The 24,003-nt window shown below is 40.8% G+C and overlaps 1 protein-coding gene across 1 annotated transcript in view; it reads left to right on the forward strand.

Annotated features, from left to right (window-relative positions):
* lin7a (lin-7 homolog A (C. elegans)) overlaps positions 1-21,012 on the forward strand; it is a 40,483-nt gene extending 19,471 nt beyond the window's left edge. Inside the window, exons 3-6 of the mRNA XM_073480208.1 lie at positions 8,321-8,392; positions 13,560-13,769; positions 14,125-14,340; positions 18,337-21,012. Coding sequence (XP_073336309.1) covers positions 8,333-8,392; positions 13,560-13,769; positions 14,125-14,340 — 486 coding nt within the window. The 5' untranslated portion in view covers positions 8,321-8,332 and the 3' untranslated portion in view covers positions 18,337-21,012. The remainder of the gene's footprint in view (positions 1-8,320; positions 8,393-13,559; positions 13,770-14,124; positions 14,341-18,336) is intronic.
* Positions 21,013-24,003: the final 2,991 nt, after the last annotated feature.

Below are 24,003 nucleotides of genomic sequence, written 5' to 3' on the forward strand. Positions count from 1 at the left end.
TTCGTTCAGCGAACACATTTTATTGTTATTTGATTGTTTTCTGTGAGGCAACAGGGCTTCAGAGAGAACAAATCTGTCGATGCTTCGGTGCCAAAAACTTGTTCGGTAAAATCACGACAGCCTGTGTTGAACAAGCTGTGTCACCAAAGAGGAAGTGCAGATACCGTTTGAAACTAACTAACTAAGATATGACAGTAAAACACAGTGCATACAGTGGCAGACGGACAAATAGTGCTAACATGTCGTCTTTAGTAGCTCCGTTAATGTAGTTAAGGTCAAGCATTGCACTTAAAAAATGAAATCAATGCACAGATTATCATTTTACAGAGTATTTAAGACAAAAGATATGATGCATTTTTAAAGATGGAGTAGAGGTCAGTGGTAAATTATATAATACACATGTTTCTGTAGCCTTTTCAGCACTTTTCTTATCAAAACTCATTATACGCTTTATTTAATTAATGTGGGAGTTCATTCATTTTTCAGCAAGTGTCCCGTTACAATAATGAAATGGCACTGGCAATGACACCAATTAGGGGAAATAGCTCCTGACAGAATATTAAGTAAAAAGCCCCGACTTCATGCAAAGTGACAGTCAGAGACAGAAAGCTCTCGCAGTCCTCTGCTCTCACTGGGCCAAGCAGCCTCGCTCTGGCCTGCTCGGGCAAGCCTGGCACATCCTGACACCAACTGCACGTCTGGCAACCGGCTGACTGATCTCAGTGCCAGTCACTGGAGTGCAATGACAATCATTCTGAAAAAAAACCTCTCAGAAAAAAAGGACCTCAGCAGCAGCAGCGGATGGCCTTTGCCAAGAAGCTGAGATGCAGACCACTTCAGCCACAAAGAGCAGGCCAAACACAGTCACCAGGGAAACCATCAGAGGTGCTCTGGGATTAGTCGGCTCCTGACTGTGGTTCATAGTCGATTACAGGTTTGTAAAAAGCCGATGATACTACAGCTTCTCTGCGTGGTGCTGAGCCAGCTGGGGAACAGGTTGTAAGTGCTGGCTATTGCATACTGTAGATTATTATTGTTATTACACAGCACATTAAGGGCGTTGTTGTGCTGGAGTATCAGCTCCACACAGCTGATGCTCCGAACAAAGAAACATGCTTTCAATGGAGGGGAATCTGAGATAAAGCAGCAGTTGATTTGGATTTAACGCTCTGATATGCAGGAGTCTCTTTTAACGTGTTTGTTTGTGACAAGAGAGAGCATTCACAACCACGGGGTTCTCTTACCAGATGGCCCGTTCTTCTAACTCACGGCGTCCCTCTATTTCAGTCGCAACGAGAAATGTTTTGAGCTTGGAGAATCAGAGCGGTGTCTCTGTGAACAGTGACAAACTGTTTATCCCTGGTATTGACATCACAAGGGGACAGCTCGTCAGTTCGCACCTGGCATTAAGGCGTCTCAACTTGCATCTCGAGTGAGCAATTCCCTGTTCTACATGCAAGTAAACACGCACATCGCTGGGACACAATGTTGTTTTTTTACAAAACACACAAAGAATGTTGTGTGTAACATAAGCCGAATTTACAAGAAGGCCAAAATAATTAAGAATTCGTCATAGTCAGCATTTCACAAAGTTAGTAAAGCTTCCTCCAACTCAACAGCTCACAAAATTGAGTGATTTTGTAAGGGAGTCTGGGGAATTTCTCTCTTTTCTTGACTGTAGTTGCTGTGGCTTAATGTTTGCTATCAAATTGTTGTAAATTGTTGTTAATAACTATTAGACGTAAGTTATCCTGGCTGCTTAAATTAATTATTACGTTGTAAGTGAGTTGTCCTGGTGCCATCTAGCATTACAAAAGCATCTGCTGCTGTACCACCAGAGTACAGAGCAGCTTCTCTCCTCAGACTGTGAGACTCTACTTGAAAACAGCCAGTCTTCTGTCTGTCGTTTGCTTATGTGGGTCATATCGCGGCATCAGTATTAAAGGTGCAATATGTAAGAATTTTGATTGAAAACGTCATGATGTCCACGTACTGTGTTGCAAAGCATATTCAGCATGCTAACCAGCTAGCCTGTAGTTCCTGTGCTAGCATTGTTTTCACTGCTTCAATTTTGTTTCTCTTCTATTTGAAATCCTAAATGTCGGAGCTTTCCAACGGTACATGAACGCACCACCCTGGAGGAAATAAATCAGCACTTTTCACCACAGAATGATGCATGACTTTGCCGAAAATGACAATAACAATCTCAAACAAGTCTCTGAAGGTGGTTTTATGATGTAATGACACTAAGATGACTCCAGAGACTGTGTTTCCTCATGAACAAATAAAAAAGGAAACAACGCTCGTATGATAATTTCATAGTATCGGTTTCCCTCCACTTAAAGCTTTTATTTTTTCTCTCCTCACCATAAAATCCTGTTCTAATTCATCTTGACTGCGCTCACTTCTCCGTCCTGTATGTCATCCATCAGCGTTAACTGCCCTCAATTTTAAAGACTCATAAAACACAGGTTAAACTGTCCAAGTCCGGCCCTCCTGTTGTTCATTCTGATCACACACACTGCTGTGACATTTCATTATTATAGATGACCTTTCTCTCAAGTCCAGGCCGTGTTTAATCTGCGATGTGCTTCCTTCCTCCTTCACACACGTATGTGATGTAGCTCATTTCACGCTCTGGCGGGCCGACGCAGAGCCTGACATGACGGATATACTAATCTGTAAAAACCCCACCGTCAAGTCTACCTACAAACCTGAGCCTGTACAACTACGTCAACGAGTTTACCGAACATGAATCAGCCTAGTTAAGGATGACAGGCGGCCTGTCAGTATGAAGAATGAGCGTCAGGGAAAAGAGTCTGTTCAGCAGAGTTGGGGATAAATGACAACGAGAGAGTCAGATGAGCTGGTTGTCTTCCTCCGCCACGTTTATCAATGGCGGTGGGGGAATCTCGGGTCCGTGCGTTAGTCTCACTGCATCAGCCTGAATGAGTTGTCAGGGTCAATCAGCCTTGCAAATGGGAGAGGAAGGACACAAGACGAAATGACTGGAAGAGCTAACCAGCTGGAAATGATGGAGAGTGGGAATTCGCAGTATATTGGGTTAGAGAGTCCCACTCGACGAGCACAGGAAGTGCGAAAAGGCAGGCCGGAGCGATCGCATCTTTCATCAGCACTAACGTTGCAGTTGATTTTCCACTTCAGCAGACATTTTTTCAATCAACATAATTGACTGTGTGGTTTTTTTATAGAAGCGAAAAACCAAAGCGAGGGCGGAGGATTTGTGTTGATTCCATCACGGTGCCTCCGCCTCCCACATCGCATTAAATTGAAGGATGAAAGGTACATCAAGTCAGCCTGCGCGAGTTCAATATTTTCCCCTCCGTGTCATGCTTTAACACCGCCGAGAGGGAAAGTGTATTGTGAAGTCCTGTGCTGGTTTTTCCAACAGCATCAACCCATCCCCCTCCGTCCTCTCCGTCTCTCTGAGTCAGTAAAGGAAGCAAGACGCCATGGGTACAAACAGCGTTGTCATGTCAGTTTGCCCTGCAGGCGTCTCTCTTCATTCTCCGGCTCTGTGGCGTCCTCCTCGTAGGTGCCGGCGCCGGCATCCTATAGTGAATAATGTGCATGTGTTTCACCCTGATCCACATGTAGGAGAAAAAGGGAGACTGGAGGTGTCGGTGACAGCGAAGACAAAAGGAAAAAGGCAGAAGGAGAACTGAAAAGATGCCTGCAAGACAACTGGCCTTTTTAAAAAAGCAAAGTGCAGCCACAACAGGAGCAAGACTGACATTCAAAAAGCACACAGCTATTTGTTCCATGTCATAGCGCAGTTCTTCTTCAGGGCACTGCATGCTGCGTAAATACATAGAGAGTTATGCGTTAGAGCAAATTTGTCAGTTAATTATAATTTCTCATGCACAAAGATTATTATAAAGCTGCTTTACTAAATATTTACATACTAATAATTGATCATGATTATGTGCGTGAAAAAGAGGTCGTTCAAAGTGATGAATGCAACTCTGATAATCTCTCCTGGCTTCACAACATTTGTCAGATCGTCGTTTTCTGGCGCACAGCTTCACATTTTCGGTCCACTCTCATCATCATCATCATCACTTCAGTCACACCGGGCAGCTGTTGTCGGTGAACAAGCTCTACAAGGACTCGTTAGCGACTGTCTGGTGAAGATAGTGTAACAATTAGCAGATAAAGATCCAAATTACTTCCACAAAGGAGGAGCTGGAGACAAATGCAGGCCAAAACTGAGAGGGAATATTCACCATGTGGTAGAAACACGGCATTGAGTGAATGCTAATGTCTGCTTGGTAGCACATTAGCTACCTGATAGCTATCTTCACACATGTTTGCACATGGGGAGGTGAGCCTTTGGTTTAAAATGACTAAATCCCCCAAAAAGAAAAGTTAACAGGTGCTAGCTTGTTTGCATTTGTGCAGTTAGCAAACAGGCAAGTGTTAGAGGCTTTGTACCAACAGGCTACATCAGGTGAATCAGACTAGCTTGCTTGATAGAGGGATTACACAGGACGTGTCACCCTTTTCTACGCCTGACTTCCTCCTGTGCTGCCGTAATAACTACTATGGCCACTAGAGGTCGTTGCTAACAAGAAACTCATAATAAGCTGCTTTTACAGTCAACATTTCAGAGCAAGCAAATAAGCCTGAGCAACTATGGTTGAGCGAGCTATAGAGTGAATGAATAGAGAGAGCAGCATTAACAGGAACAAAGCAGTGAATCAGAGATATAAAACTTGATTGTTTAATGGCGGTTACGTTTTGAAGCGCAAATAAACATGCCCACACCTCCGCACTAAATACAGCCGGTCTACCTTTAGCTTCGCTTAGTTGCTGTCAAACTGTATAAAATACCGCGGGGAGGAGAATCGTATAGTCCATCTGTTAAATGAGGAAACAATGCAGCCAATTTATTAAGGTATCTGCTCGTGAGAAGGCGGCGTCTCCCTGCGCTCGCAACGGTCATTAATTAAGCCCTTCGACTGCAAAATAAGAAAGTATGACATCAATCACGGACGCAACCTGTGAGAGTCTCTTATTTAAGTCACCGCTGTGCCACCGCTGCCTCTCACAAACTAGATATCAAATATTGGATGAGCATTGCAGTTCTCACTGTCGTGTCCGGAAAAGAGTTATTACAAATGATTTACCTCACGGAGACCAACGGAGAGATGAAGCCAGGAGTGTTACTGATTTTTAAAAGAGTGAGGGGCGGTTGCAGGTGAAATAATGAGGTGTGATAATAAAGCAGCTGCAGTCGTGTCCAGGGGAAGGAAAACAGGGAAAAAGGAAGTGTCTGTGCAGGAAAGGAAAACCTTTATAAAGCTGTAGTCAGCCTCCAAAAGTGCAAAGGTGGAAGAAGGCCTCGGGAGAAGGTGTCATCTGGGAATTGAGTGTGCGGTTGGACTGCAGGCTCCATTTCTCCGAATGCATCAGCACTATAAATCTACAAAAAAATGTGTTGCAGTATCAAATGTAGAGCCGCTACTCTGCAGAGCTGCTCATTTTTTTTTTTGTGGTCTTTGAGATTCATGAGCAAACAAGACAACAGAGGCTCAGGGATATATTTTTTCAACTTCTCTGAGAACTCTACATGCAAATATCTCAGGGTTTGTAGCCTCTAAGTACACATGCTTTTGATGATTCAGCGAAGCGAGGGCCTTTGTAACGCGCTGAGGTACGTCAAAGATACCCGGCGCGCTCGCTTCCAGGCAAGCCGCCATGCTTTGATGAGCGACATCATCTAGAGAGGAAACAGATGATTAAAATTCAGCTCCGAGCCGTAACATCTGACATGTCATACTCTGTGTATACTCAGTGTTATAAAAAGTAGCCAGAAGTCATAGTTGAGTAAAAATAAAGATGTGTTAAAAATGTTACTTTTGTAAAAGTGAAAGTCGAAAGTGAAAATAGTACTTGAATATAAGTCTTAAAGTAGTTTATATTAAATTAACTTGAGTAAATATGTGTTTACATGTATATATATGCTTATATATATAACATATGGAGGACTAATACTGCCAAAATGCACAATAAATAAACAATAAGTGAATTTAATAGCTGAATAGATAAATTAATATCCCATCAAATATGCAAAAAGTTGGTTTTATTTTCATTTTACATATTAAGATATTAATTTTTTATTTATGTATTTATTACTGAATTAGTCGGCCTTTGAAATTTGCAAGATAATAAATTAAAAATATTTTTAAAAAATGAATAAATTCATAAATAAAATGGTAAAACAAATGGGAAAGTCAATCAAAAGTATTAAAAATTAAATTAGAAATAGAAATCTAATTTTTTATGTAATGCTTACATTTATTTTAGGTATTACTTTTGGTGCATTTAATGGGATATTTACTTACTTATTGATTATTTCTGATATTGGCAGTTATAGTCCTCCAATTTTTAGTTTGATATTCAGCATTTTTCCTGATTATTGCAAAGTAACTAGAAACTTAAGTAATCAAATAAACGTAGCGGAGTAAAAAGTTCAATATTTGCCTCCAAAATGTAGTGAAGTGAACGTATGAAGTCGCAGAAAATGGAAATACTCAAGTAAAGTACAGCTACTTCAGAATTGTAAGTGAAGTACTTAAGTAAATGTACTCAGTTACATTCCATCACTGCTTATATTCAATAGTTTTGAGTTTATTCTGCACTGAGAAGTTCACATCATCACTCCTCTGATTAAAATGCGATTGCTTATTTGCTCAGTTAACTTCAACTGCCGTGAAACAAGTAGACGTGTTCGTACTCAGCAAAAACATTTCCTCTGAGGCTTTTTGTAATCAGCCGTACATCTCAGTCATTATAACATCCATCTTCCTCCTCCTATTGTGCTGCTCATTACGTGGCTCCGGCATTGAAGGCATACAGCATCTGGAAAGTGCAGCACAGACCGCTCCGCCGGAGATTTATTTGAATGGCAACATTGGAGAGAGCTTTTACAGGAACGGGTACTTTTGTGTGGCAGTATATTAACGTCACGTCCTCATTCAGCACCGTCTCCTTCTCCCTTTCACTCTGTGAAGTTCAATTGTAAAGTGTATTTAAAAGACACGTCTTCACTTGAAAAGGTCACCTGTCTGGATTGATTCTGTCTGCCTCAGCGAATAAGCAGAAAACCTTGTGTTTCATCCAACTGGGTCTTGCAGCAGCCCATCTCTTGGCACCGATTCAGGCCCGGCAGCGCTGATGTACAGTATTTCTGCCTGTTCTGGAGGATATTTGTGCTGTTTAAAGTCCAGGATGAGATTGTGCCTCCTTTTCCTGCAACCAAATCAGCAGAATAAACGTTGGCAATGTACCTTTCTGCAAACCAGAGATATATTTAAACTTTTTTTTTTTTTTTAAGCTTTGGTTTCAAATTTTGCCATGTGGCAATGCTGTGCTCACGATCTGGTTAGGTTTAGGCACTAAAAACACCTAGTAAGGGTTAGGAAAAGATCCTGTGTCGGCTTAAAATACCTCTCTTTTTGTTGCCTAAAACACGGCTGGAGATGTCCAGAAGTGACAATGTCCAGCTGTGTTTGTCTCAACAAAAAACAGATGTTTTTGTTGGGAGAAACACAGCTGGATATTTTCCTGAGGTCTCATCAAAGATGTGTTTCTTGTCGCTACAAACACGAATGGAGATATCTTGACTTCTCAAAAAGTCCCGGCTGAAAGTTGCCAAGAGGTCTCGTCAAAAACACCTAGATGGAGATGTCCTGACTTCTTATCAAATATATCAGTTCTTGTCCCCACAAACACGCCAGGAAATCGTCTGGAGGTCTCTTAAAAAAATATCCGGTTGTATATCCAACTTACAAATGTCTCGCCTATAGACTCCACCACCGTTTTTCCTCCTCACTAAGAAATGTATGCACGCCGAAGAGCTGAAAATGTTTGAAGACAAACATTAAATAATCTTCGAGGCCGGTACTCTTGCACCCTAACTCATCCTTAATACAGAAATTGAAATATTATCTTATCTTCTCTGAGACGGCTCACTTACCAGATCCGCTGCCGTCTTCACATTTCAGAGGGATTCAAAGCCTCAAATACATTTGTGGGCAAAAATAATGACGTTTACTTTTTGTCTCCTTGTGTTAGATGAATATAAGCAGAGTGTAGCAGCAGCATGCAGCGACTCTGGTCCTGAGTGTCTGGGTGTTTTCCATCAGTCAGCATGTTAGTGCTGTAAAGCCATCTGTGAAGGAACGCTGTTATTTTGACTATGATGAAGTGTTTAAGCTCAGACGCAGGGTGGTGATTTCAGTTTTCAACCATGTGAAACATAATTATACCGCCCGTCTCTCTTCATTTCCTTCAGGTGTACCAGTACATGCATGAAACGATTACAGTGAACGGCTGTCCGGAGTACCAGGCGAGGGCCACAGCCAAGGTAAGACCAGCGACTGTGCTGTAACTAATGGCAACCTGTTAATTTCACAATAAAAGTCATTCTCGCTTTTTCTTCTGGCCAAAGCAGACCTGTAGGTTTACATAAAGTTTTCATCAGGTTATCAGTTAGTCAACATTCAGTAGTGACATTTTCACATTTCTCCCAGAATAACGACCGACAGTTTATTACGAAATGCGCTGAAAGTGTAATTTCTTAAAGGCTTCCTCTTCCTCAGTATGAACCCAGCTCTTCATCCTTTGTTTCAACAGCCTTCAGTCTCTAAATGTCTTCACCTTGAGCCGTAAATCTTTCTTCGATCCCACGTAACGTTCTCCCTGAATTAACAGATTAGCAGCCGGTAGATTTACATCTTTAATCTTGCCTTTCTCACATTTTGTTTGCTGTCTCTTTCCATCCCGGGTGAAATATTGCCGCGTGAAACAATACGATGATAAAGGCGCATTTGTTTCGCCGTCGTCACGACTGACAGGCTCACTGTATTAGATAGATTTCTTCATTTTACTCCTTCTGTGTGCATTCAAATCAAACCGAGGAGAACCGTTTCTATATTCACTTTGCAGGCTCTGGTATTAAATCCCGAGCCGCTGCTCATATCTGATTTTTCAGATGACAGCTCATGGCTGTTTATTGATGTAACACATATGAGATGTCAGTCACTGGGAAAGCTCTTCCCTTCTTTCATGTTTTCCCTTCTCCCACTCGACTGTTTAACATTTCATGTGGCCGTTTTTTTGTTGGCAGAGGACAAAAGTGTAACAGAGACGTTTCCAGGTGCACGGTAAATGGAATAAGCTCATTTGGGTGTACAATAGAGACGAGCTTTACCCAGTTACTAATGCAGGACTCGTTATTAGCACCTCACCTGCGAGTGAGCAAGCTTTTTGTGAAAGAAAACAAAGAGGACAGGCTTGTCTGATTTCATATGGAGGATGAGGATGATGAGATGCAGGGGCTGAGAAGAGATGAGAGCACCTCTCTGTGCTTTTAGTGTTCAGCGTTCGGCTGCAGTCCACTCCTCCCCAGTAGCCACATCAGAAGGAGTGGGAGGAGGCTGTGAATAGAAACGGATGACAAAGACAGAGGGAAGTCTTTGTGTACGAGGCTTCAAATGAGCAGATCTTTCCTGTTTTGTTCGCAACACTCTCCCTCAATAGCGCAGAGTCTGGTGGTGAATTGCAGTCGAACACCTGGTTGGAGCACGAGCTGAGCATATTGATCCAAATGTATTCACTTCCTCCTGAGAGTCAGATGAAAAAGATTGATACCTCTCACATGTTTGTGTGTTTGGTTGTGGATCTAGGAGTCAGGAGGCGGTTAGCTTAGATTAGCATAAAGACTGAAAGCAGTGTACCTATTCTCAGACAGGGATGTAAAAACAAGACGTTTGTGGCATTATTTCTCTTTTTTTAGCTGAAAAGGTTGTGTCAGGAGCTGGAGCCAGGATAGCCTAGCTTATATAGCTAGCCTACTGGAAACAGGAGGAAACAGCTAATCCGTTTGCATAAAATATGTGTTTATTGAGTTTTAGAGGTGCTGATAGCAGCAGGCTGTTTCCTCCGTCTTCCAGGGAAGACGTGTTATATCTCGTTCATTTAATCTGGCTTCAAACATAAATGTAAAATCAACAAGTTAGCTGTTTTTTTTTTTTTTTTTAGATGAAAAGATTGTGTTTGTGCGTGATATCGATAAGGAGCTAGAGCTAAAAGGTGATAAGCCTAGGTTAACTAGCGACTGGGAGCAGGAAGAAACAGCTAATTAAGGCCTAGTCACACAAACAGGTCGTTTTAGCATGTTGCATAATCCTGAAACCACAAACTAGCTGCTTAAGCTAGGCTAATTACCTTCTTGAACTAGGCCTATGGACTGAGCCAGGCTAGCTGTTACCCCCAGTTTCCAGTCTTTAAGCACAGCTAAGCTAAGCTAAGCTAATCACCTGTTTGCTCTGGCGTCATACTTAATGCACAGATATTCTCATTTCACTTACATGAATGTGAATAATTAAACGATTGCTTTACAAAGGATGCATAAAATTAGACATTTTTTAAAAGAAAAGATTAGTAGTCGACAAAGACACTCTCAATTGCTGTATTTGGATTATCTCCTGTCATATATAAAGTGTGAACCATCGTCTGATCTAAAAAAATAACATCTTTAGTAATGACTAGAGTACAGGAGTTTAACTCTACAGAGAAACTGGGACAGTTAAGCTGCATTTCTGTCTCTTTCTTTAAGCCCAAAGCAGAAACGACATGATTTAAGCAGCTTTAAAAACTCCTTCCTAATTTTTTTTTCTCTGCTCCTAACTTTGAGGAGCTACTGCTGCTAAATCTGTATTAAAAATGTGCACGTCCGCCGGACAATTAAGCACACAGCTAATGGGCTGAGCTGGCTTAGCTGTGGGGACCCTCTAAACTGGGAGCACAGGATTTCCAGAGATAACGACCGAGTCGGACTACGGTAGCAATTCCATTCAATCAGTATCACCCATCTGAAAGGAAAAAAGATGGACACTGTAGTTATGGTATCGACTTATATAAGCTGCCGTCGCAATAATGATGAAATGTTTGGAATATCTCATCGGCTCCTCGAGTACTTCAGCCAGCGAGACGGCAAATCTCCCGACAGTCCAGATTTGCGTTTCACCTGAGCCCTTCGATTCTCTTTGATTGCTTCATTAATTAAATCAATTTCAGCCGCTAATTCCTGGCTCGAGGCCCTTATTACTGATCCAAATGGAGACAGAGTCCATCAGGACTGTATGGGCTCCGGAGAACATAACGAGAGCCGATGATCAACTGATATATTAAGTCATACTTACACTATACAGTGCATTGTGGTTACCAAATCCTCTTGCAAAGCTTTTCATGTAGGATGCCTCCTGTGTGTGTTTGTGTGTGTGTGTGTGTGTGTGTGTGTGAGGCGCCGGCCATCTGCCAGATTGTTTTTCGTTTGCAGAAAGCCAGATAAAGTTGTGAAGGTCGATGTGCTGTGAGGGCCGGGGGAGGCGACGGCACGCATGCTGACGAGCTGCCTTTTTAGCTTCACAATGGCGTGGGGAGGGAGGGGAGGAAGAAAAGGGAGAAGGACAGAGAGGAGGAAGAGGAGGAAGAGGGGTGACTACAATAACTAGATTAAAGTAGGCGGCGGGAGAAACAGAAACAGTTCGAGAAGAAATGAATGTGGGTACGAAGATGCGTATGAATATTGAAGAGAGAAGAGAGATGCCGATGCTGCCTGAGGGGAGCATCAAAGACCTCAAAGTGCCAAGATACTCGTCTGCTGCTGGGGAATTTGGATACACATCTGCAAAAGCTTCTAACGGAACCGCCCCTCCTCTACTTTTTTTTTTTTTTACCCCGATCTACCTCACATATCGCGTATGATGCCGACTTGACAAGCGAGACACCTGTGGCAATGCATCTGTGGATCACCGGGCACGGTTTCTCTGTTCGCCTGCCATTAGCTTTCCCAGGCTCGGTTAACAAGCTCCTGGGCGCTTTGTTCTGAATGTACAAGGAGCAAGGAGCTTGGCTCGGGGTTCAAAGAAACCCCACAGCCAGCGAGCAACATCAACCAGCTGGTAGAGATACAGACGCTGAAAGTTGTCTGGCTGCTCCTTCCAGCGTGAACTTGGATGTGTTAATCCGTGTGCTTAGAAAAGCCAGAGAACTTCTCACGTGGAGTCGAAATCCCCAGCTCGGGCTAAATCCAAAAAGCTTTGTTATAGCCGTCCACCTTCACGATCATTTTGTAAATTGGATTCCTCCTTTTGGATTCATTTTGAGTCTAATGGAGGCGACTAGAAGAGTGCAGACTGTAAGACTTTCACAATGTCAAACTTGCTCTTTTGTTCAAACAAGACACTTTTGTCCACAGGATTGCTGTCATGTTAATGTGGGGTTTGAAAACTCTGCACTGAGATTAGATGTACTGACTACTGTAATCACATTATTACACAAAGAAAAAGACACAAGGAGCAAGCCGATCACCAGAATAGATGTTGTTATTCTACGTTTCTGTAAAACCACGGATATCCCCCGGCTCGTATCAGTCCAAAGCTCCTGTGCTAGCCATTGGATTCCAGACCGCTAGCTGCACGACTAACGGAGCCAACTAGTTAATAGTCAATAGTTTGGTTTCACTTAGAAATGTCCTTTTATTTCCTGGTTTTTGATGGAGCATCCACATACGCAGGTGTGCAGAGGATCGTTTTCAGCAACTATCATTGCGGTCCAATGACACTCGCGTTGGCTAATTCAAGTTTGTTGCGTTAAAAAGGCTAGTTGATCATTTAAAATGTGTTTGTGCTTCCCTTTAGTTCGCTCAAGAACCCATCGAAACACCAGAGCCTCTGGTCAGGTCAAGACTTATCCCTTCACAGATCACTTAAGCTGCCTAAAAGACTCAGTAAACATACAAGAAATGCCTTAAACTCTCTTACAGGAGACCTGTTCTGCTTTTTTTGTTATTTTTTACCTTTCCTTCTGTGTTGTGTTGTGTTCTCATGCATGTAAAAGGTCTTGAAAGTTACCAAAATAAAATTATGAACCTGAAAATGAACATAATTTGTCTTCTTCCTTAAGTGACACCTACGATATATGTAAACGTGATGTGACACATATTGTAGAAATGTTGATATGATACGTATTGACACCTTCAAATTTGATGATATTGCCAACATTTTATTCTGACATCAAGGTTGGATTTTCTTTTAGGATTTTCTTGATTTTCTTGCTTTACTGAGAGGATAAAAGCATTGAAGTTCTTCCTTGACCTTTGAGAATAAATGCTTTCAAAGCTTTCAACCACATCTAACAGTCCTCTTGATAAATCTATATCTTCTATATTTTCACTAGTTTATCTGTTTTTCACTGCTGGCTCAGGTCAACTCATGTTTTTTTGACCGTGCAGCCAGGAAGACTACTCAGGGACAAAGTTTCTCTCCTAGTTGCTCTCTTTTTGGCTGAAAAACATACATTTCCTGTTCAATTCAAACCAGCGTTGCACAACAGAAATTCTGTGTGACCTGGCTGTGTAATGTCTCAGTATGTGATGTGTTTCTTCAAGGTTTTCAGCACAGTTAGTAGCAGGATGATTATGTGTTTTTTTTTTTTCTAAAGCACTATTTTTCATTCTCGTCCTTCAGGCCACAGTCGCAGCCTTCGCAGCCAGCGAAGGTCACTCCCACCCGCGGGTGGTGGAGCTACCTAAGACGGAGGAAGGGCTGGGCTTCAACGTGATGGGCGGCAAGGAGCAGAACTCGCCCATTTACATCTCCCGCATCATCCCCGGGGGCGTGGCCGAGAGGCACGGCGGCCTGAAGCGAGGGGATCAGCTGCTGTCCGTCAATGGCGTGGTAGGTCAAAAAACCCCGACTTACAGACGGGCCGGACTTTTTTTTTTTGAGGGAGATTATTTATTTATTTATTTATTTATTATTCAAAACTGCTTCCAAAAGATATCCTCAGTTGAAATAAGAAAGAAGTGTTTGATTTCTAGTTTGATATGTGAGTCAACGATCAGGAGATCAAAGTGCTGCACAGGGAGCAGAAGCACTGCAGAGAGACTTGAATAACTCCCACTGTAAGCTTATTTTAACTTAATATCGCAGGGCATTAAAAATGGAGGGAGTTTTCTTTTTCTCCAAAGAGGAGTTACAATTTTTACATCATAATAAAATCAGCTTCCTTCCCTCTCTAACCCCCCTGCAGAGTGTGGAGGGCGAGCACCACGAGAAAGCGGTGGAGCTGCTGAAGGCGGCCAAGGACAGCGTGAAGCTGGTGGTCCGCTACACCCCCAAAGTCCTGGAGGAGATGGAGGCTCGCTTCGAGAAGCTCCGCACGGCCCGGCGGCGCCAGCAGCAGCAGCTCCTCATGCAGCAGCAGCAACAGCAGAACCTGACCTCTCAGCAGAACCACATGTCGTAGGTGAGGCGCTTCATTGCTTTAAGCGTGAGGTGTCCCGCCTCCGGGGAGCCATAGCTGGAGGCGGGACTCCAGGAGGCAAAAAGGTAAAACACTGCCGGAGGAGAAGATGGAGAGGAAGTACTCCCAGGAATCACAAGATGTATTAGGCTTAATGAGACTGATGGAAGCTGATGTTAAACGTACTATAAAGAAGTTATAAGTTACCTCTCACTGGGTCGGGTTCTGACTTTTTCAAGTCTGATAAGTCACAAAGTTGAAACTATTTTTTATGGCTGAGATGTCTCACAATCTGAGGAAAGAAGCTGCTTTGTAGTCTGATGGTACGGCAGTTTATTTCTATTTCGCCACCGTCATCTTTTCTCTGCCCGAATCAACAAAATATGAAAGTTCCTGATACCAGCTTTAAGTATCTTTTTGGAAAATAGCTTGAACAGAAATGTTTTTGCATTAAGTCGTTGCCCACTTCAGTTTAACTGCCTGCCATTTTCACAGCTAGTCATGAGTTTAAACCAGAAAACTTCAAACCAGATTGCTCCAGATGGGTAATTCCTCCCTTTAAATTCAATTTCATTGTGATACAAATCAAATGGGAGCCTCTCAGTTTCTCGCGGGGTGTCGTGGAACATCCCTGCCTGATTGGCGCCAGTCGTTCCCGAACCGGCTCGAGCCCTTCGCTTCACTACATTTGCCGATTAAACTAGATTGAACCGGCCCCAAGAGGAATAAATACGCTTTCAGATTTCACTCAAACTTTTCTCTCATTGACATTTGCCCCCCTGTCTCAGATGTTCATCCTCTTGTCTCCACTCTGCAGACTGATGTCCCGCATCATTTCATCCTCCCTCTTCTTCTTTTTCGAAGGTCTCGTCAGCACTCACAAGCTCTCTCTTGCAACATTTGCACTTAAAAATCAGTTTTGTGATGTCAATTTTAGATGTTGACTTTTGAAGTTCCTTTTTAATAAATTTCTTTACTGTTTTTTTAATTTATTTTACTATTAATCTGTGGTTGGGGGTTATATGTTCGTGGGACTGGGGGCATAAAATCTTAGTTTTTTACAGCTAATGTGTGAGCATATTTCCCAAAATATCAAAGTTTTCCTTTAACATCTACAGTAACGACACCACACCCACAAACCCAATCATGATGAAGTGCTAACGATGGTTCAGAATCACTTAAATTCTCAAAGAGTTGCTGTTATTTCTAAGTAAAATCTCGTCATAGTGCCTCTAACATCAGACTCTTAGCTGTCCTGAAATCACTGTGTAGCACCACCTCCTGTGGCTCACTGCCTTTTTTTGGTTTGTGGCAGCCGAGCCTGATCTGCACTCAGGTCAAGTCGAGATGAGCACAGATTATCGGTGAGCTTCAACATGGATTTTTTAGATCTGCGTCGGGACTTTCACACAGTACAACACATAAAAAAGGGGATTGTGAATGCAGATATCCACATATTGTATTAATATTTACCATTTTTGGCAGAATTATTAGCATTTACATCTCTTCAGGAAGCTTATTTTTACTGTAAACACCTTTAAAAATGTGTCTTTTATTTGTTTATATATTTACTTTTGTGATTTACGTCGTCTGGTTCCTTTTTTGACTCCACACTTCGCCACCTTTCCATCCAAACCCGTATAAAACAGCTTTTCCTGAGTTTTCAGTTGCTAAAAAAGTGCAAGACGCAACATTTTGCAAGGATTCAGCAGAGGAATACAGATGCAGAGAGGTGAACTGGAAGCAGGCTTAACTCTCCCTTTGAGTTTCATTCGCCATGCTCGAGCTCTGCTTTTTCCGTGCAGACACTTTCCCCGGCTCGTGTGCAGGTAGCGGCGGCAGCATTTTGCATTCCGGCACAAAGCCTTAAACCTCAGCGGCGCATTTTGCAAACTTAGCTGCTGGCATCCTCTGTGCAAACATTACCAAGCCTTCTGCTGTGTTTGTGCGAGCGGTTCAGTTGTAAGGCCTGTAAATAATTCAAGCCTAGGTAAGAAGATGCTGCAGCTGGATGGAGCGACTACATCCCTCAGCTTTAGACGATGTTTTTACTGTCCAAAGTAAGAACAAAGCTCCGCCAGTCACGCTTTAACTGTGTGAAAATAACTTAAAGGCAAGAAGAAACTTTGCAGACAAGCTCAACCGTATCACGCCACAGTTAATTCTACCCAGACTTCTCCTATTATTCCCCGGACGTATCGGGGGCGGGCATGTGTCCAAAATCTCTGTGGCACTGCCCCGTTTGAAGCTAAATCCCCCAAGCATATCTCTTGTCTGACACTTGGCACGTTGCAGCTTGGGAAGGTATTTAGGAGCTTGTAACACTGTGTTGTAGTGCAGCGACAGACAGGGAACAGAGCAGGGATCGTGTTTTATCAATGCCGGCGCGCTGACCGCAGAGATTTGCTCTGGTGGCCAAGAGGCTGCCGAACCAAGTGACGCGCACAAGCAGAAAGAATGCAACATAATCCACCGGTTGGCCTTGAGCTCGGCTCTGTCACCGTCTCCCCGGCTGTCTTTTTGACTCTCTCTGTCCAACCGAACACAAACATTACACAGTCAGCTGGAGTGAGTCTTTTCTTTAACAATAGCTTTTTATTCTCTGCGAAAGTTCACGGCTGTAGTCAGAAAATATATCACCCCACTTATTTTGCAGCCTGTGTCGTTGGAACAACTCCGGTGCAATTTATTCCAAGGCAGCAGCGGTGGCATCAACGTAATCTTCCTGCAGTTGTGGCAAAGATAAACTGTTCACAGGGTCTCTCTTGCATTAATGCTGTCTGTGTCTGTGTATCAAGCAACAAAGCAGGCATACCAAACACTGAAAAAAATCTGTAATTAGGAGACTTTTGCAAGAAAATTCATAAAACTTTAGCTCCAAAACTTTTTTTTCACTTGTTTAAAGTAACTTTACATCACATATATAGTGAAAACATCAGAGCTAAGAGAATGCTCACAGCTACACCGAGTGGTTTGTGTTCTTACGCTCAAAAAAGGGACATTATGGTACTTTATTTTGCAAAGTAGTGGTGGTTTTTGGTGGGTTTTTTTTACAAAACTTTACATTGAGCTGACTTTTTGTTGATGAAATGTATTTTTATTTTATTTTAGTCACCAACATACACACAATATCACTTTTGTTATCTTTTGTCACAGGCCCCATGTTAGTGGAATAATAAACAAATGCAAAATGAATAATAAAAAGAAGGAAACATTTTGAAATTTTTTAAAAAATATGTAAAAACACACATTTGTCATACAAAACTAAAGTACACATGAGTCCTAACACATTATTACTACATACAAACGCTTTATAAAGTGAATTATAAATGGCAACCTGACTTTTTGTTAATTTTATTCAATATTTTGTATTATTTAAAGTGGTTACTGCATGTAAAACCCCAAATCTCTCAATAAAAATGACATAAATGAATGCAATAATTAAAACAAATTATAAAATATTGTAAATATTACAATTCTTAGTTTGAATTTCTTCTCCAAAACTTCATAGTGCCCCTTTAAAACTATCAAATCAGATCAGTCTCGACACTAATGAATGAAAAACGGAAGGATTCCCAACTGTATTTCAGGAGTTATACATAAATGACTTTCTTTCAAAACTAGTTAGCGTTGTGTTTAAATACGTTTCTTTTTTTTAAATCAGTTTACTATAAATCAACATATATAAGTTATGTGCAGTTGTCATTTATATGTAAATCCTGAAATATACTTGGGAATAGTTCGGTCTGCTCTCATTAACATTGGGCCTGGTTGTCGTGCCGACGGAGATCACAGTATGATCCGCTGTAGTGTGCGGGGGCACTCTGAACGTCAGTGATAATGGATTTACAACAATTTCAAGCTGGAATGAGGCTCCGACAAATCATTTAGCAAATCATCAGACAAACACAGAATTAGCTTGATAGCATGAGTCTGAGCTGTCAGCGAGCTCTGAGGCATTGCTCTCAGTCTGTTTCCTCTTCTGTGACGTTTCTGCAGGTTGTTCCAAAAGAAGAAGAAGTGAAGGAGAGCCGAGGAAGATGAGGTGGACCTCGCAGGTCCAACACGTTTGCGTCGAGGATCCCCCCCCAAAAGGGAATCTTTCTCTCCGTCGTGGAGGAAACCAACAAGTAGAGGACACTTTTTACTCGCTCTCTCCCTTCCAGCGTACCACCGATCAACGATTACTGAGCAAAAACCGAGAGAGAGAGAGTGTCGGAGAGCCGTCCGTCCTGAATCTGGTGCTTTGAAAAAACAGGAATGCGGGAGAGGGGGAGCGCTGAACGTCGTCCATTTTAACTTTGTATTCCCTTTTCTAAGTTGTTCTCCCCGGTTGTGACTCTTTCTGGAACTCCCTTTTCTTGTGTTAGTTGTTTTGTTTTTTTTTCGTTTACAGTCCGTTTTTCTGATCGCTTACCGACATCCATCGCACCGTGGCACCTCTGCCGTTTTTTTTCTGCCATAGATATCATTTGTACAGTGGTGTTTCTATTGATTCCTCAACTGGTGCTTGTGTCTCTGTATGAATGACCGTTGGTTTTTCTTTTTCGTGTCCTGTTTTGGATAAACGTGAACTCTTTTTTACCTTCTATATTGTAGCAGGAAACGATTTTGTATCTTGTAGGTTTAGCAATAACACACATTCTTCAGTTTTTCACATCTCACCACCAAAATTCACGATCGGGTCACGTACGTATATACAGAGTTTTACGGCATAGGTGCAAATGTAAAATCATCGTATGAACTGTAAGGCAGCTTCTTTGTCCAAAAAAAAAAATTGATCTTCTGTGCCATTTAAAGAGATTATTGATTTAGCGATGGCATCAACAATTAATGTGCAATAACCGCGATTATTAACAGACGTTGTGAACTTTTCCCAAATGAGATTTATCCTGAAAATATATGTTACAAAGAGAATTTAACAAACCAGTCCTCAGAAATGAGCGAACAGAATGTCACCAGTTTATCTGAACAGAATTAAATCAAAAATATGCTATAATTATGTTTATTTTTCAGACTTCTATTTTAAAGAGATTTAACATAAAGTTTTATTGTTCCTTTTAAATATTATTATTTAAAAATCTCGCTGAGTACTCGCACATAGTTTATGTAGATCTGCTCCCTGAGTTTCTGTTAGGACAATCATGTTTCCTGTGTACCTGGAAGGGAAATCTGTTTAAAACTTCACTCTTTACTTTTTAATTGTCTCCATCTTTGGTGCCGAGCGCTCCATGTTTTGTTTTGTTTTGTTTGCGCTGCACTTCCCGGTACAGAAGCCCTGAGGGGAAGTTTTTCGAGTCTGAACTAAATTGTTTTCTCTCCTGTGTTTATGAGTTGAGAACTGGTGAATTCAAAGTTTCTGCCAGGATAACTTTTCCTTTTCCTTCATTTTTTTTCTTTCTTTTTTCAGGGGAATATTTTTTCTTCTTCTGTCAAGGAGTGATATTTTGTTTTTTTCAGCAGGTGAAAAAGAAAATCCACAAAACCAATTAAAAAATTCACTTCACTTCACTTTTCTTATTTCTTTTTTTTTTCCTTTTTTTTTGTTTTGTCAGGAGACTTTTTTTCTCACTTGGTTCAACATGTGAAAAATGTTTTGGGTTTTTTTTTGCTTGTGTGAAACCAAGTTTTGTTTTTTGTTTGTGAAAAACAAATTTCTCCTAAAGATTCACTCGGTATCAGACTTTTTTTGTAAATAAAAAAAATTTCAAGTGTGAAACTATAAATTGTGATAAGTTTGTTTTAGCAGGAGGACAAATATTTTAATGCTCCTGAAACACATGAAAAGTTTCTATTGTGAGAATTTCTTTGCTTTCTTTAATTTGCTTTCACACATGAAAATAAATCCACCTGGCAAAAGAATAATTCACATCGTTTCACATGTTGAAAATGTGTTTTTTCTCCTGAAATTTTTTTCACAGAAAAAAATAAGGAACTTATAAATTATCCTGGCAAAACCTTTTTTCGAGTTCTCGAGTCATGAACACAAGAGAGCAAACAATTTAGATCCGTCTTGGACCCACTTGCCCCTCAGAGCTTCCGCATCCCAGAGATCTCGTCTTTGTTGGTCTTTGTGTCTTGTGTTCTCTATCATTTTCTCTAGGTGGCGCTCTTTTCTTTGTTTGTTCATCCCATGCAGGCTTCACCACTAAGGCTGTTTCTTCTTCCGTTGATCCCTAAACATAAAACCCATCACTTCCTGTATGTCAGAGAATGTGTTTTCCCAGGAGAGACCATCCAGAAACTGCATGTTTCCAGCTGTCACGAAGTTTAAAAAATGTTGCTGATTGTTGATTTTGAATTGTGTTTTGGATTTATTGACAGAAAGAGAGAATTTCATTTCCACCTTTAACCCTTTCTGATCTACATCACATCTTACTGCACAAGTCCGCGCCGAGCAAAATTCCCTCTACATGCATAAAACGTGCCATGCTGCCAAATATCGCCATTTTCCCAAACAACCTGTTCGCACTGAGGCCACTCGATGCCGAAGCATCGGGTCGCCTCTGTGCTCGGGTTTGACAGGATATTCAAAGGTTTTTTGAATCGCTCGCTCCTCTTCAGAACATCTCCACACAACAGATCCCTTTTTGTATCTTTAAATCACAGGTACTCTTTCTTAATTGACTTACATTTTTGAAGCTGATGGTCCCGTACTTACCGTAAAGATTAAAAAAAAAGACAACAAACTGTTGATATGCAATTGTAATACATATTATATTTGTATAAATAAATCTATGTGCTTGTGTACAGTGAAGAGCTTGTCGACCTTTCCTTCATATCCCATGAATGTCTCGTTGCTATGTTGATTATTTAGACTATTTATTTAAAGAAGTAGATTAAAATACAGATGGTTAGATTAGGGTTGTATTTTAGAAATCATGGCTATGTTCAGATCCTTAAAGAGATTAAAAAATATTTCCATAAGGTTTGGATGCGATCAGAGTGGACGATTTGTCTGAGTCTGCCCGATCCTGGTTAAATCACCTGTTTATTTTCACCTGTGGGGCTGTGTGTGCTCTGCCTCAGTTGTAGGATAGTTTTTTTTGTTATTGTGGCTTAGGAAGAATACATTTCAATACATTTGCAGCTTAGATTACTGGAATCTTCCCATAAAAATACTCATTATGTGTATGTTTTTTAATTATAGAACATAAACTCCTGAATATCCAGAAAAATGACTTGACCTCAGTCTTTAACAATAGCTAATAACCCTTAGTTTCATATACTGTGTTATTACTGTATTGAGAAAAATATAGTAGCATGTAGCAATACTTAAGATCTACTGTAGAAAGAGAAGTCATTGAGGTACATACGTGGTAATCACGGGAAAAAACAACATAGTATAACACACAAAACAACATAATATAACAATATGCATTGAAAATACTGCAAAACAATGAGTTTAAAACATTTTTTTGTAAAGATTTGGTCCCCCCTTCATTTGCCTCACAGTGGTTTGGTCCACTGCCTACATACACACATTACTGCTCGGTGCGAGTGTCTGTAGGAGTGTGTTGGTGGTGGTATTGGATACTTTGCAAACATTTACTCAAAACAGAAGATCTGTGTGAAATTTTCATTTACTTCTACCCCTCAATAGGACAAAACACAATTACAGTCATAACTGGACAGTGTTTTAGTTCAGTCCGTACCTTCACAGTTGAATCTTGTGAAATGATTAACCTTTCAGTTATCCAGTATAGTTAATATAGTCAGTATTTTCTCCATATTAGCAGCACCGTTTTGTCTCCTTAGGAGCTGCTCTTGAGAAATGTTTCTATTTATCATATGAGGTTAGCACATCCTTGTAATAACTGTTAGCTATTAGATGATAAGCCCCTTTATGAGTCCTTCAAAGATGCTTATTAACATTAACAACACTATTTTAGTGTTTATAATAGCATAACAAACATGATTATTGTTAAAACAGTCATAACACTTATAAGAAACATATTAATTGACCTATAATGTTATTGTCAAACCTTCAAAAACATCATAAAATATTAATATTCACATCAATACAATGTCAACTATTGATGTTCTTAAGCAGAATAAAAAACAATTTTCTTATAAGAGTTATACATGTCTTACAATCTAACAATAAACATGTGTGTGATGTTATTATTACACTAATATATGCTTATTAATGTTGAGCATGTTGTTATGATCTTAAGAGCTTTATTATCTTTTGACTGACATATTTATAACCAAAGCAAATCTGATAGTAAAACCTGTGCTGTGTTTATTTCTCATGTCAAAGACACAACAGCTTGTCACTGATCTCATTTCACTGATCTAAGTGCAGCAGCTGAAGTTGGAAGTGATTAAACCTTGTGTACCAACATGTTCCTCTCAAGACTCCTCCATGTTTTCAGCCCTGGAACAGAACGTCAATAGCCTTTTGTCAGCTCGATACAAAGAGCAGACACTGCGACTAATAAAGAGACTCTTGTACATGGAAGGTATTAAACTCAAATGGCGACGGCACGAGCAGAGTGCTGTTCCTCGCTGTGTTTTGTTCAATAAAATCCCCGTTAGAGCTGCTCCTCCAGCCTGAATAACCAATTCTACAGCAAGTGACCAAAGCCCGAGGTGACAAATATCAAGAGTTCAGGTGACGCTAACGCAGGTGACGAATCCCTCACCTGTGTCCAGGGCACAGACAGCCTGAATGTAACGCCTCAGGATCACACGCCTCACACAGTTCAGTGAGGTTCACTTCTGATTTACTGGAGTTAAAGATGAAAAATATCCATCTTCTCCTCAGCTTGTCTAAGTAACACTCTCTAATGCAAGAAAGGTGTGAAAACAGTTTTCGTCGCCTTCTTGATCTCCTTTGTAATCCTCCATCGACACCTCCGCTTCTTGAAATAGCGCAGAGAGAAAACTGAGTGTTAACACTAATTTCTTCATGCCTCAATCATATCAGTCGCACAGCAATCACACTGAGGCTATAAAAGTATGGGGATGAAATATAATACATAATAATATGCTGTGATAAAATGTAACCAAGTACATTTACTCAATTATGAGGCACTTTACCTGAGTATTTCCATTTTCTGCTACTGTATACATCCACAAGCAAAATATGGTCATTTTTACTCCACTACATTCATTTGGTAACATCAGTTACTAGTTACTTTGCAGATTACAAACTGAATCAGAGCCAAAATACCACAAAAAAATATATCAAATGTATTTTTAATTACAGTACTTGAGTAAATGTACTCAATCACTTTCTGTCACTGCCATTTTCTGTTTTTTACTTCCTCTCCACTACATGTTGGAGGGATGTGCTGTACTTTTTACTCCTCTACATTTGTTTGATGACTTTAGTTACTAGTTACTTTTGGATTTTAAAAACAAAACTACTCTGATAATCAGAAAAATGCTGAATATTGGATCTAATAATCTATTGGCCCACAGTATGCAGTACACACATACAGTACATGTAGATATATGTATATTTTGATACTTAAGTACTTTCTCCAACACGTCATTATGTGTAGCTGTTTGTGTGCGATCCATCACGCTTGCAGCACGCTTGGATGGATCTAAAGAGCATGAATAATCTGTTTATTTTCCACTGAGCTCGAGATAAAGTCTCTACTGCGCTAAAACTAAAACTAAAAGCATATTTCTGCAGCAGCTGAGGGTGCCATG

Source organism: Pagrus major, chromosome 14 (assembly GCF_040436345.1).
Source record: "Pagrus major chromosome 14, Pma_NU_1.0".
NCBI classification, from domain to species: Eukaryota; Metazoa; Chordata; class Actinopteri; order Spariformes; family Sparidae; genus Pagrus; species Pagrus major.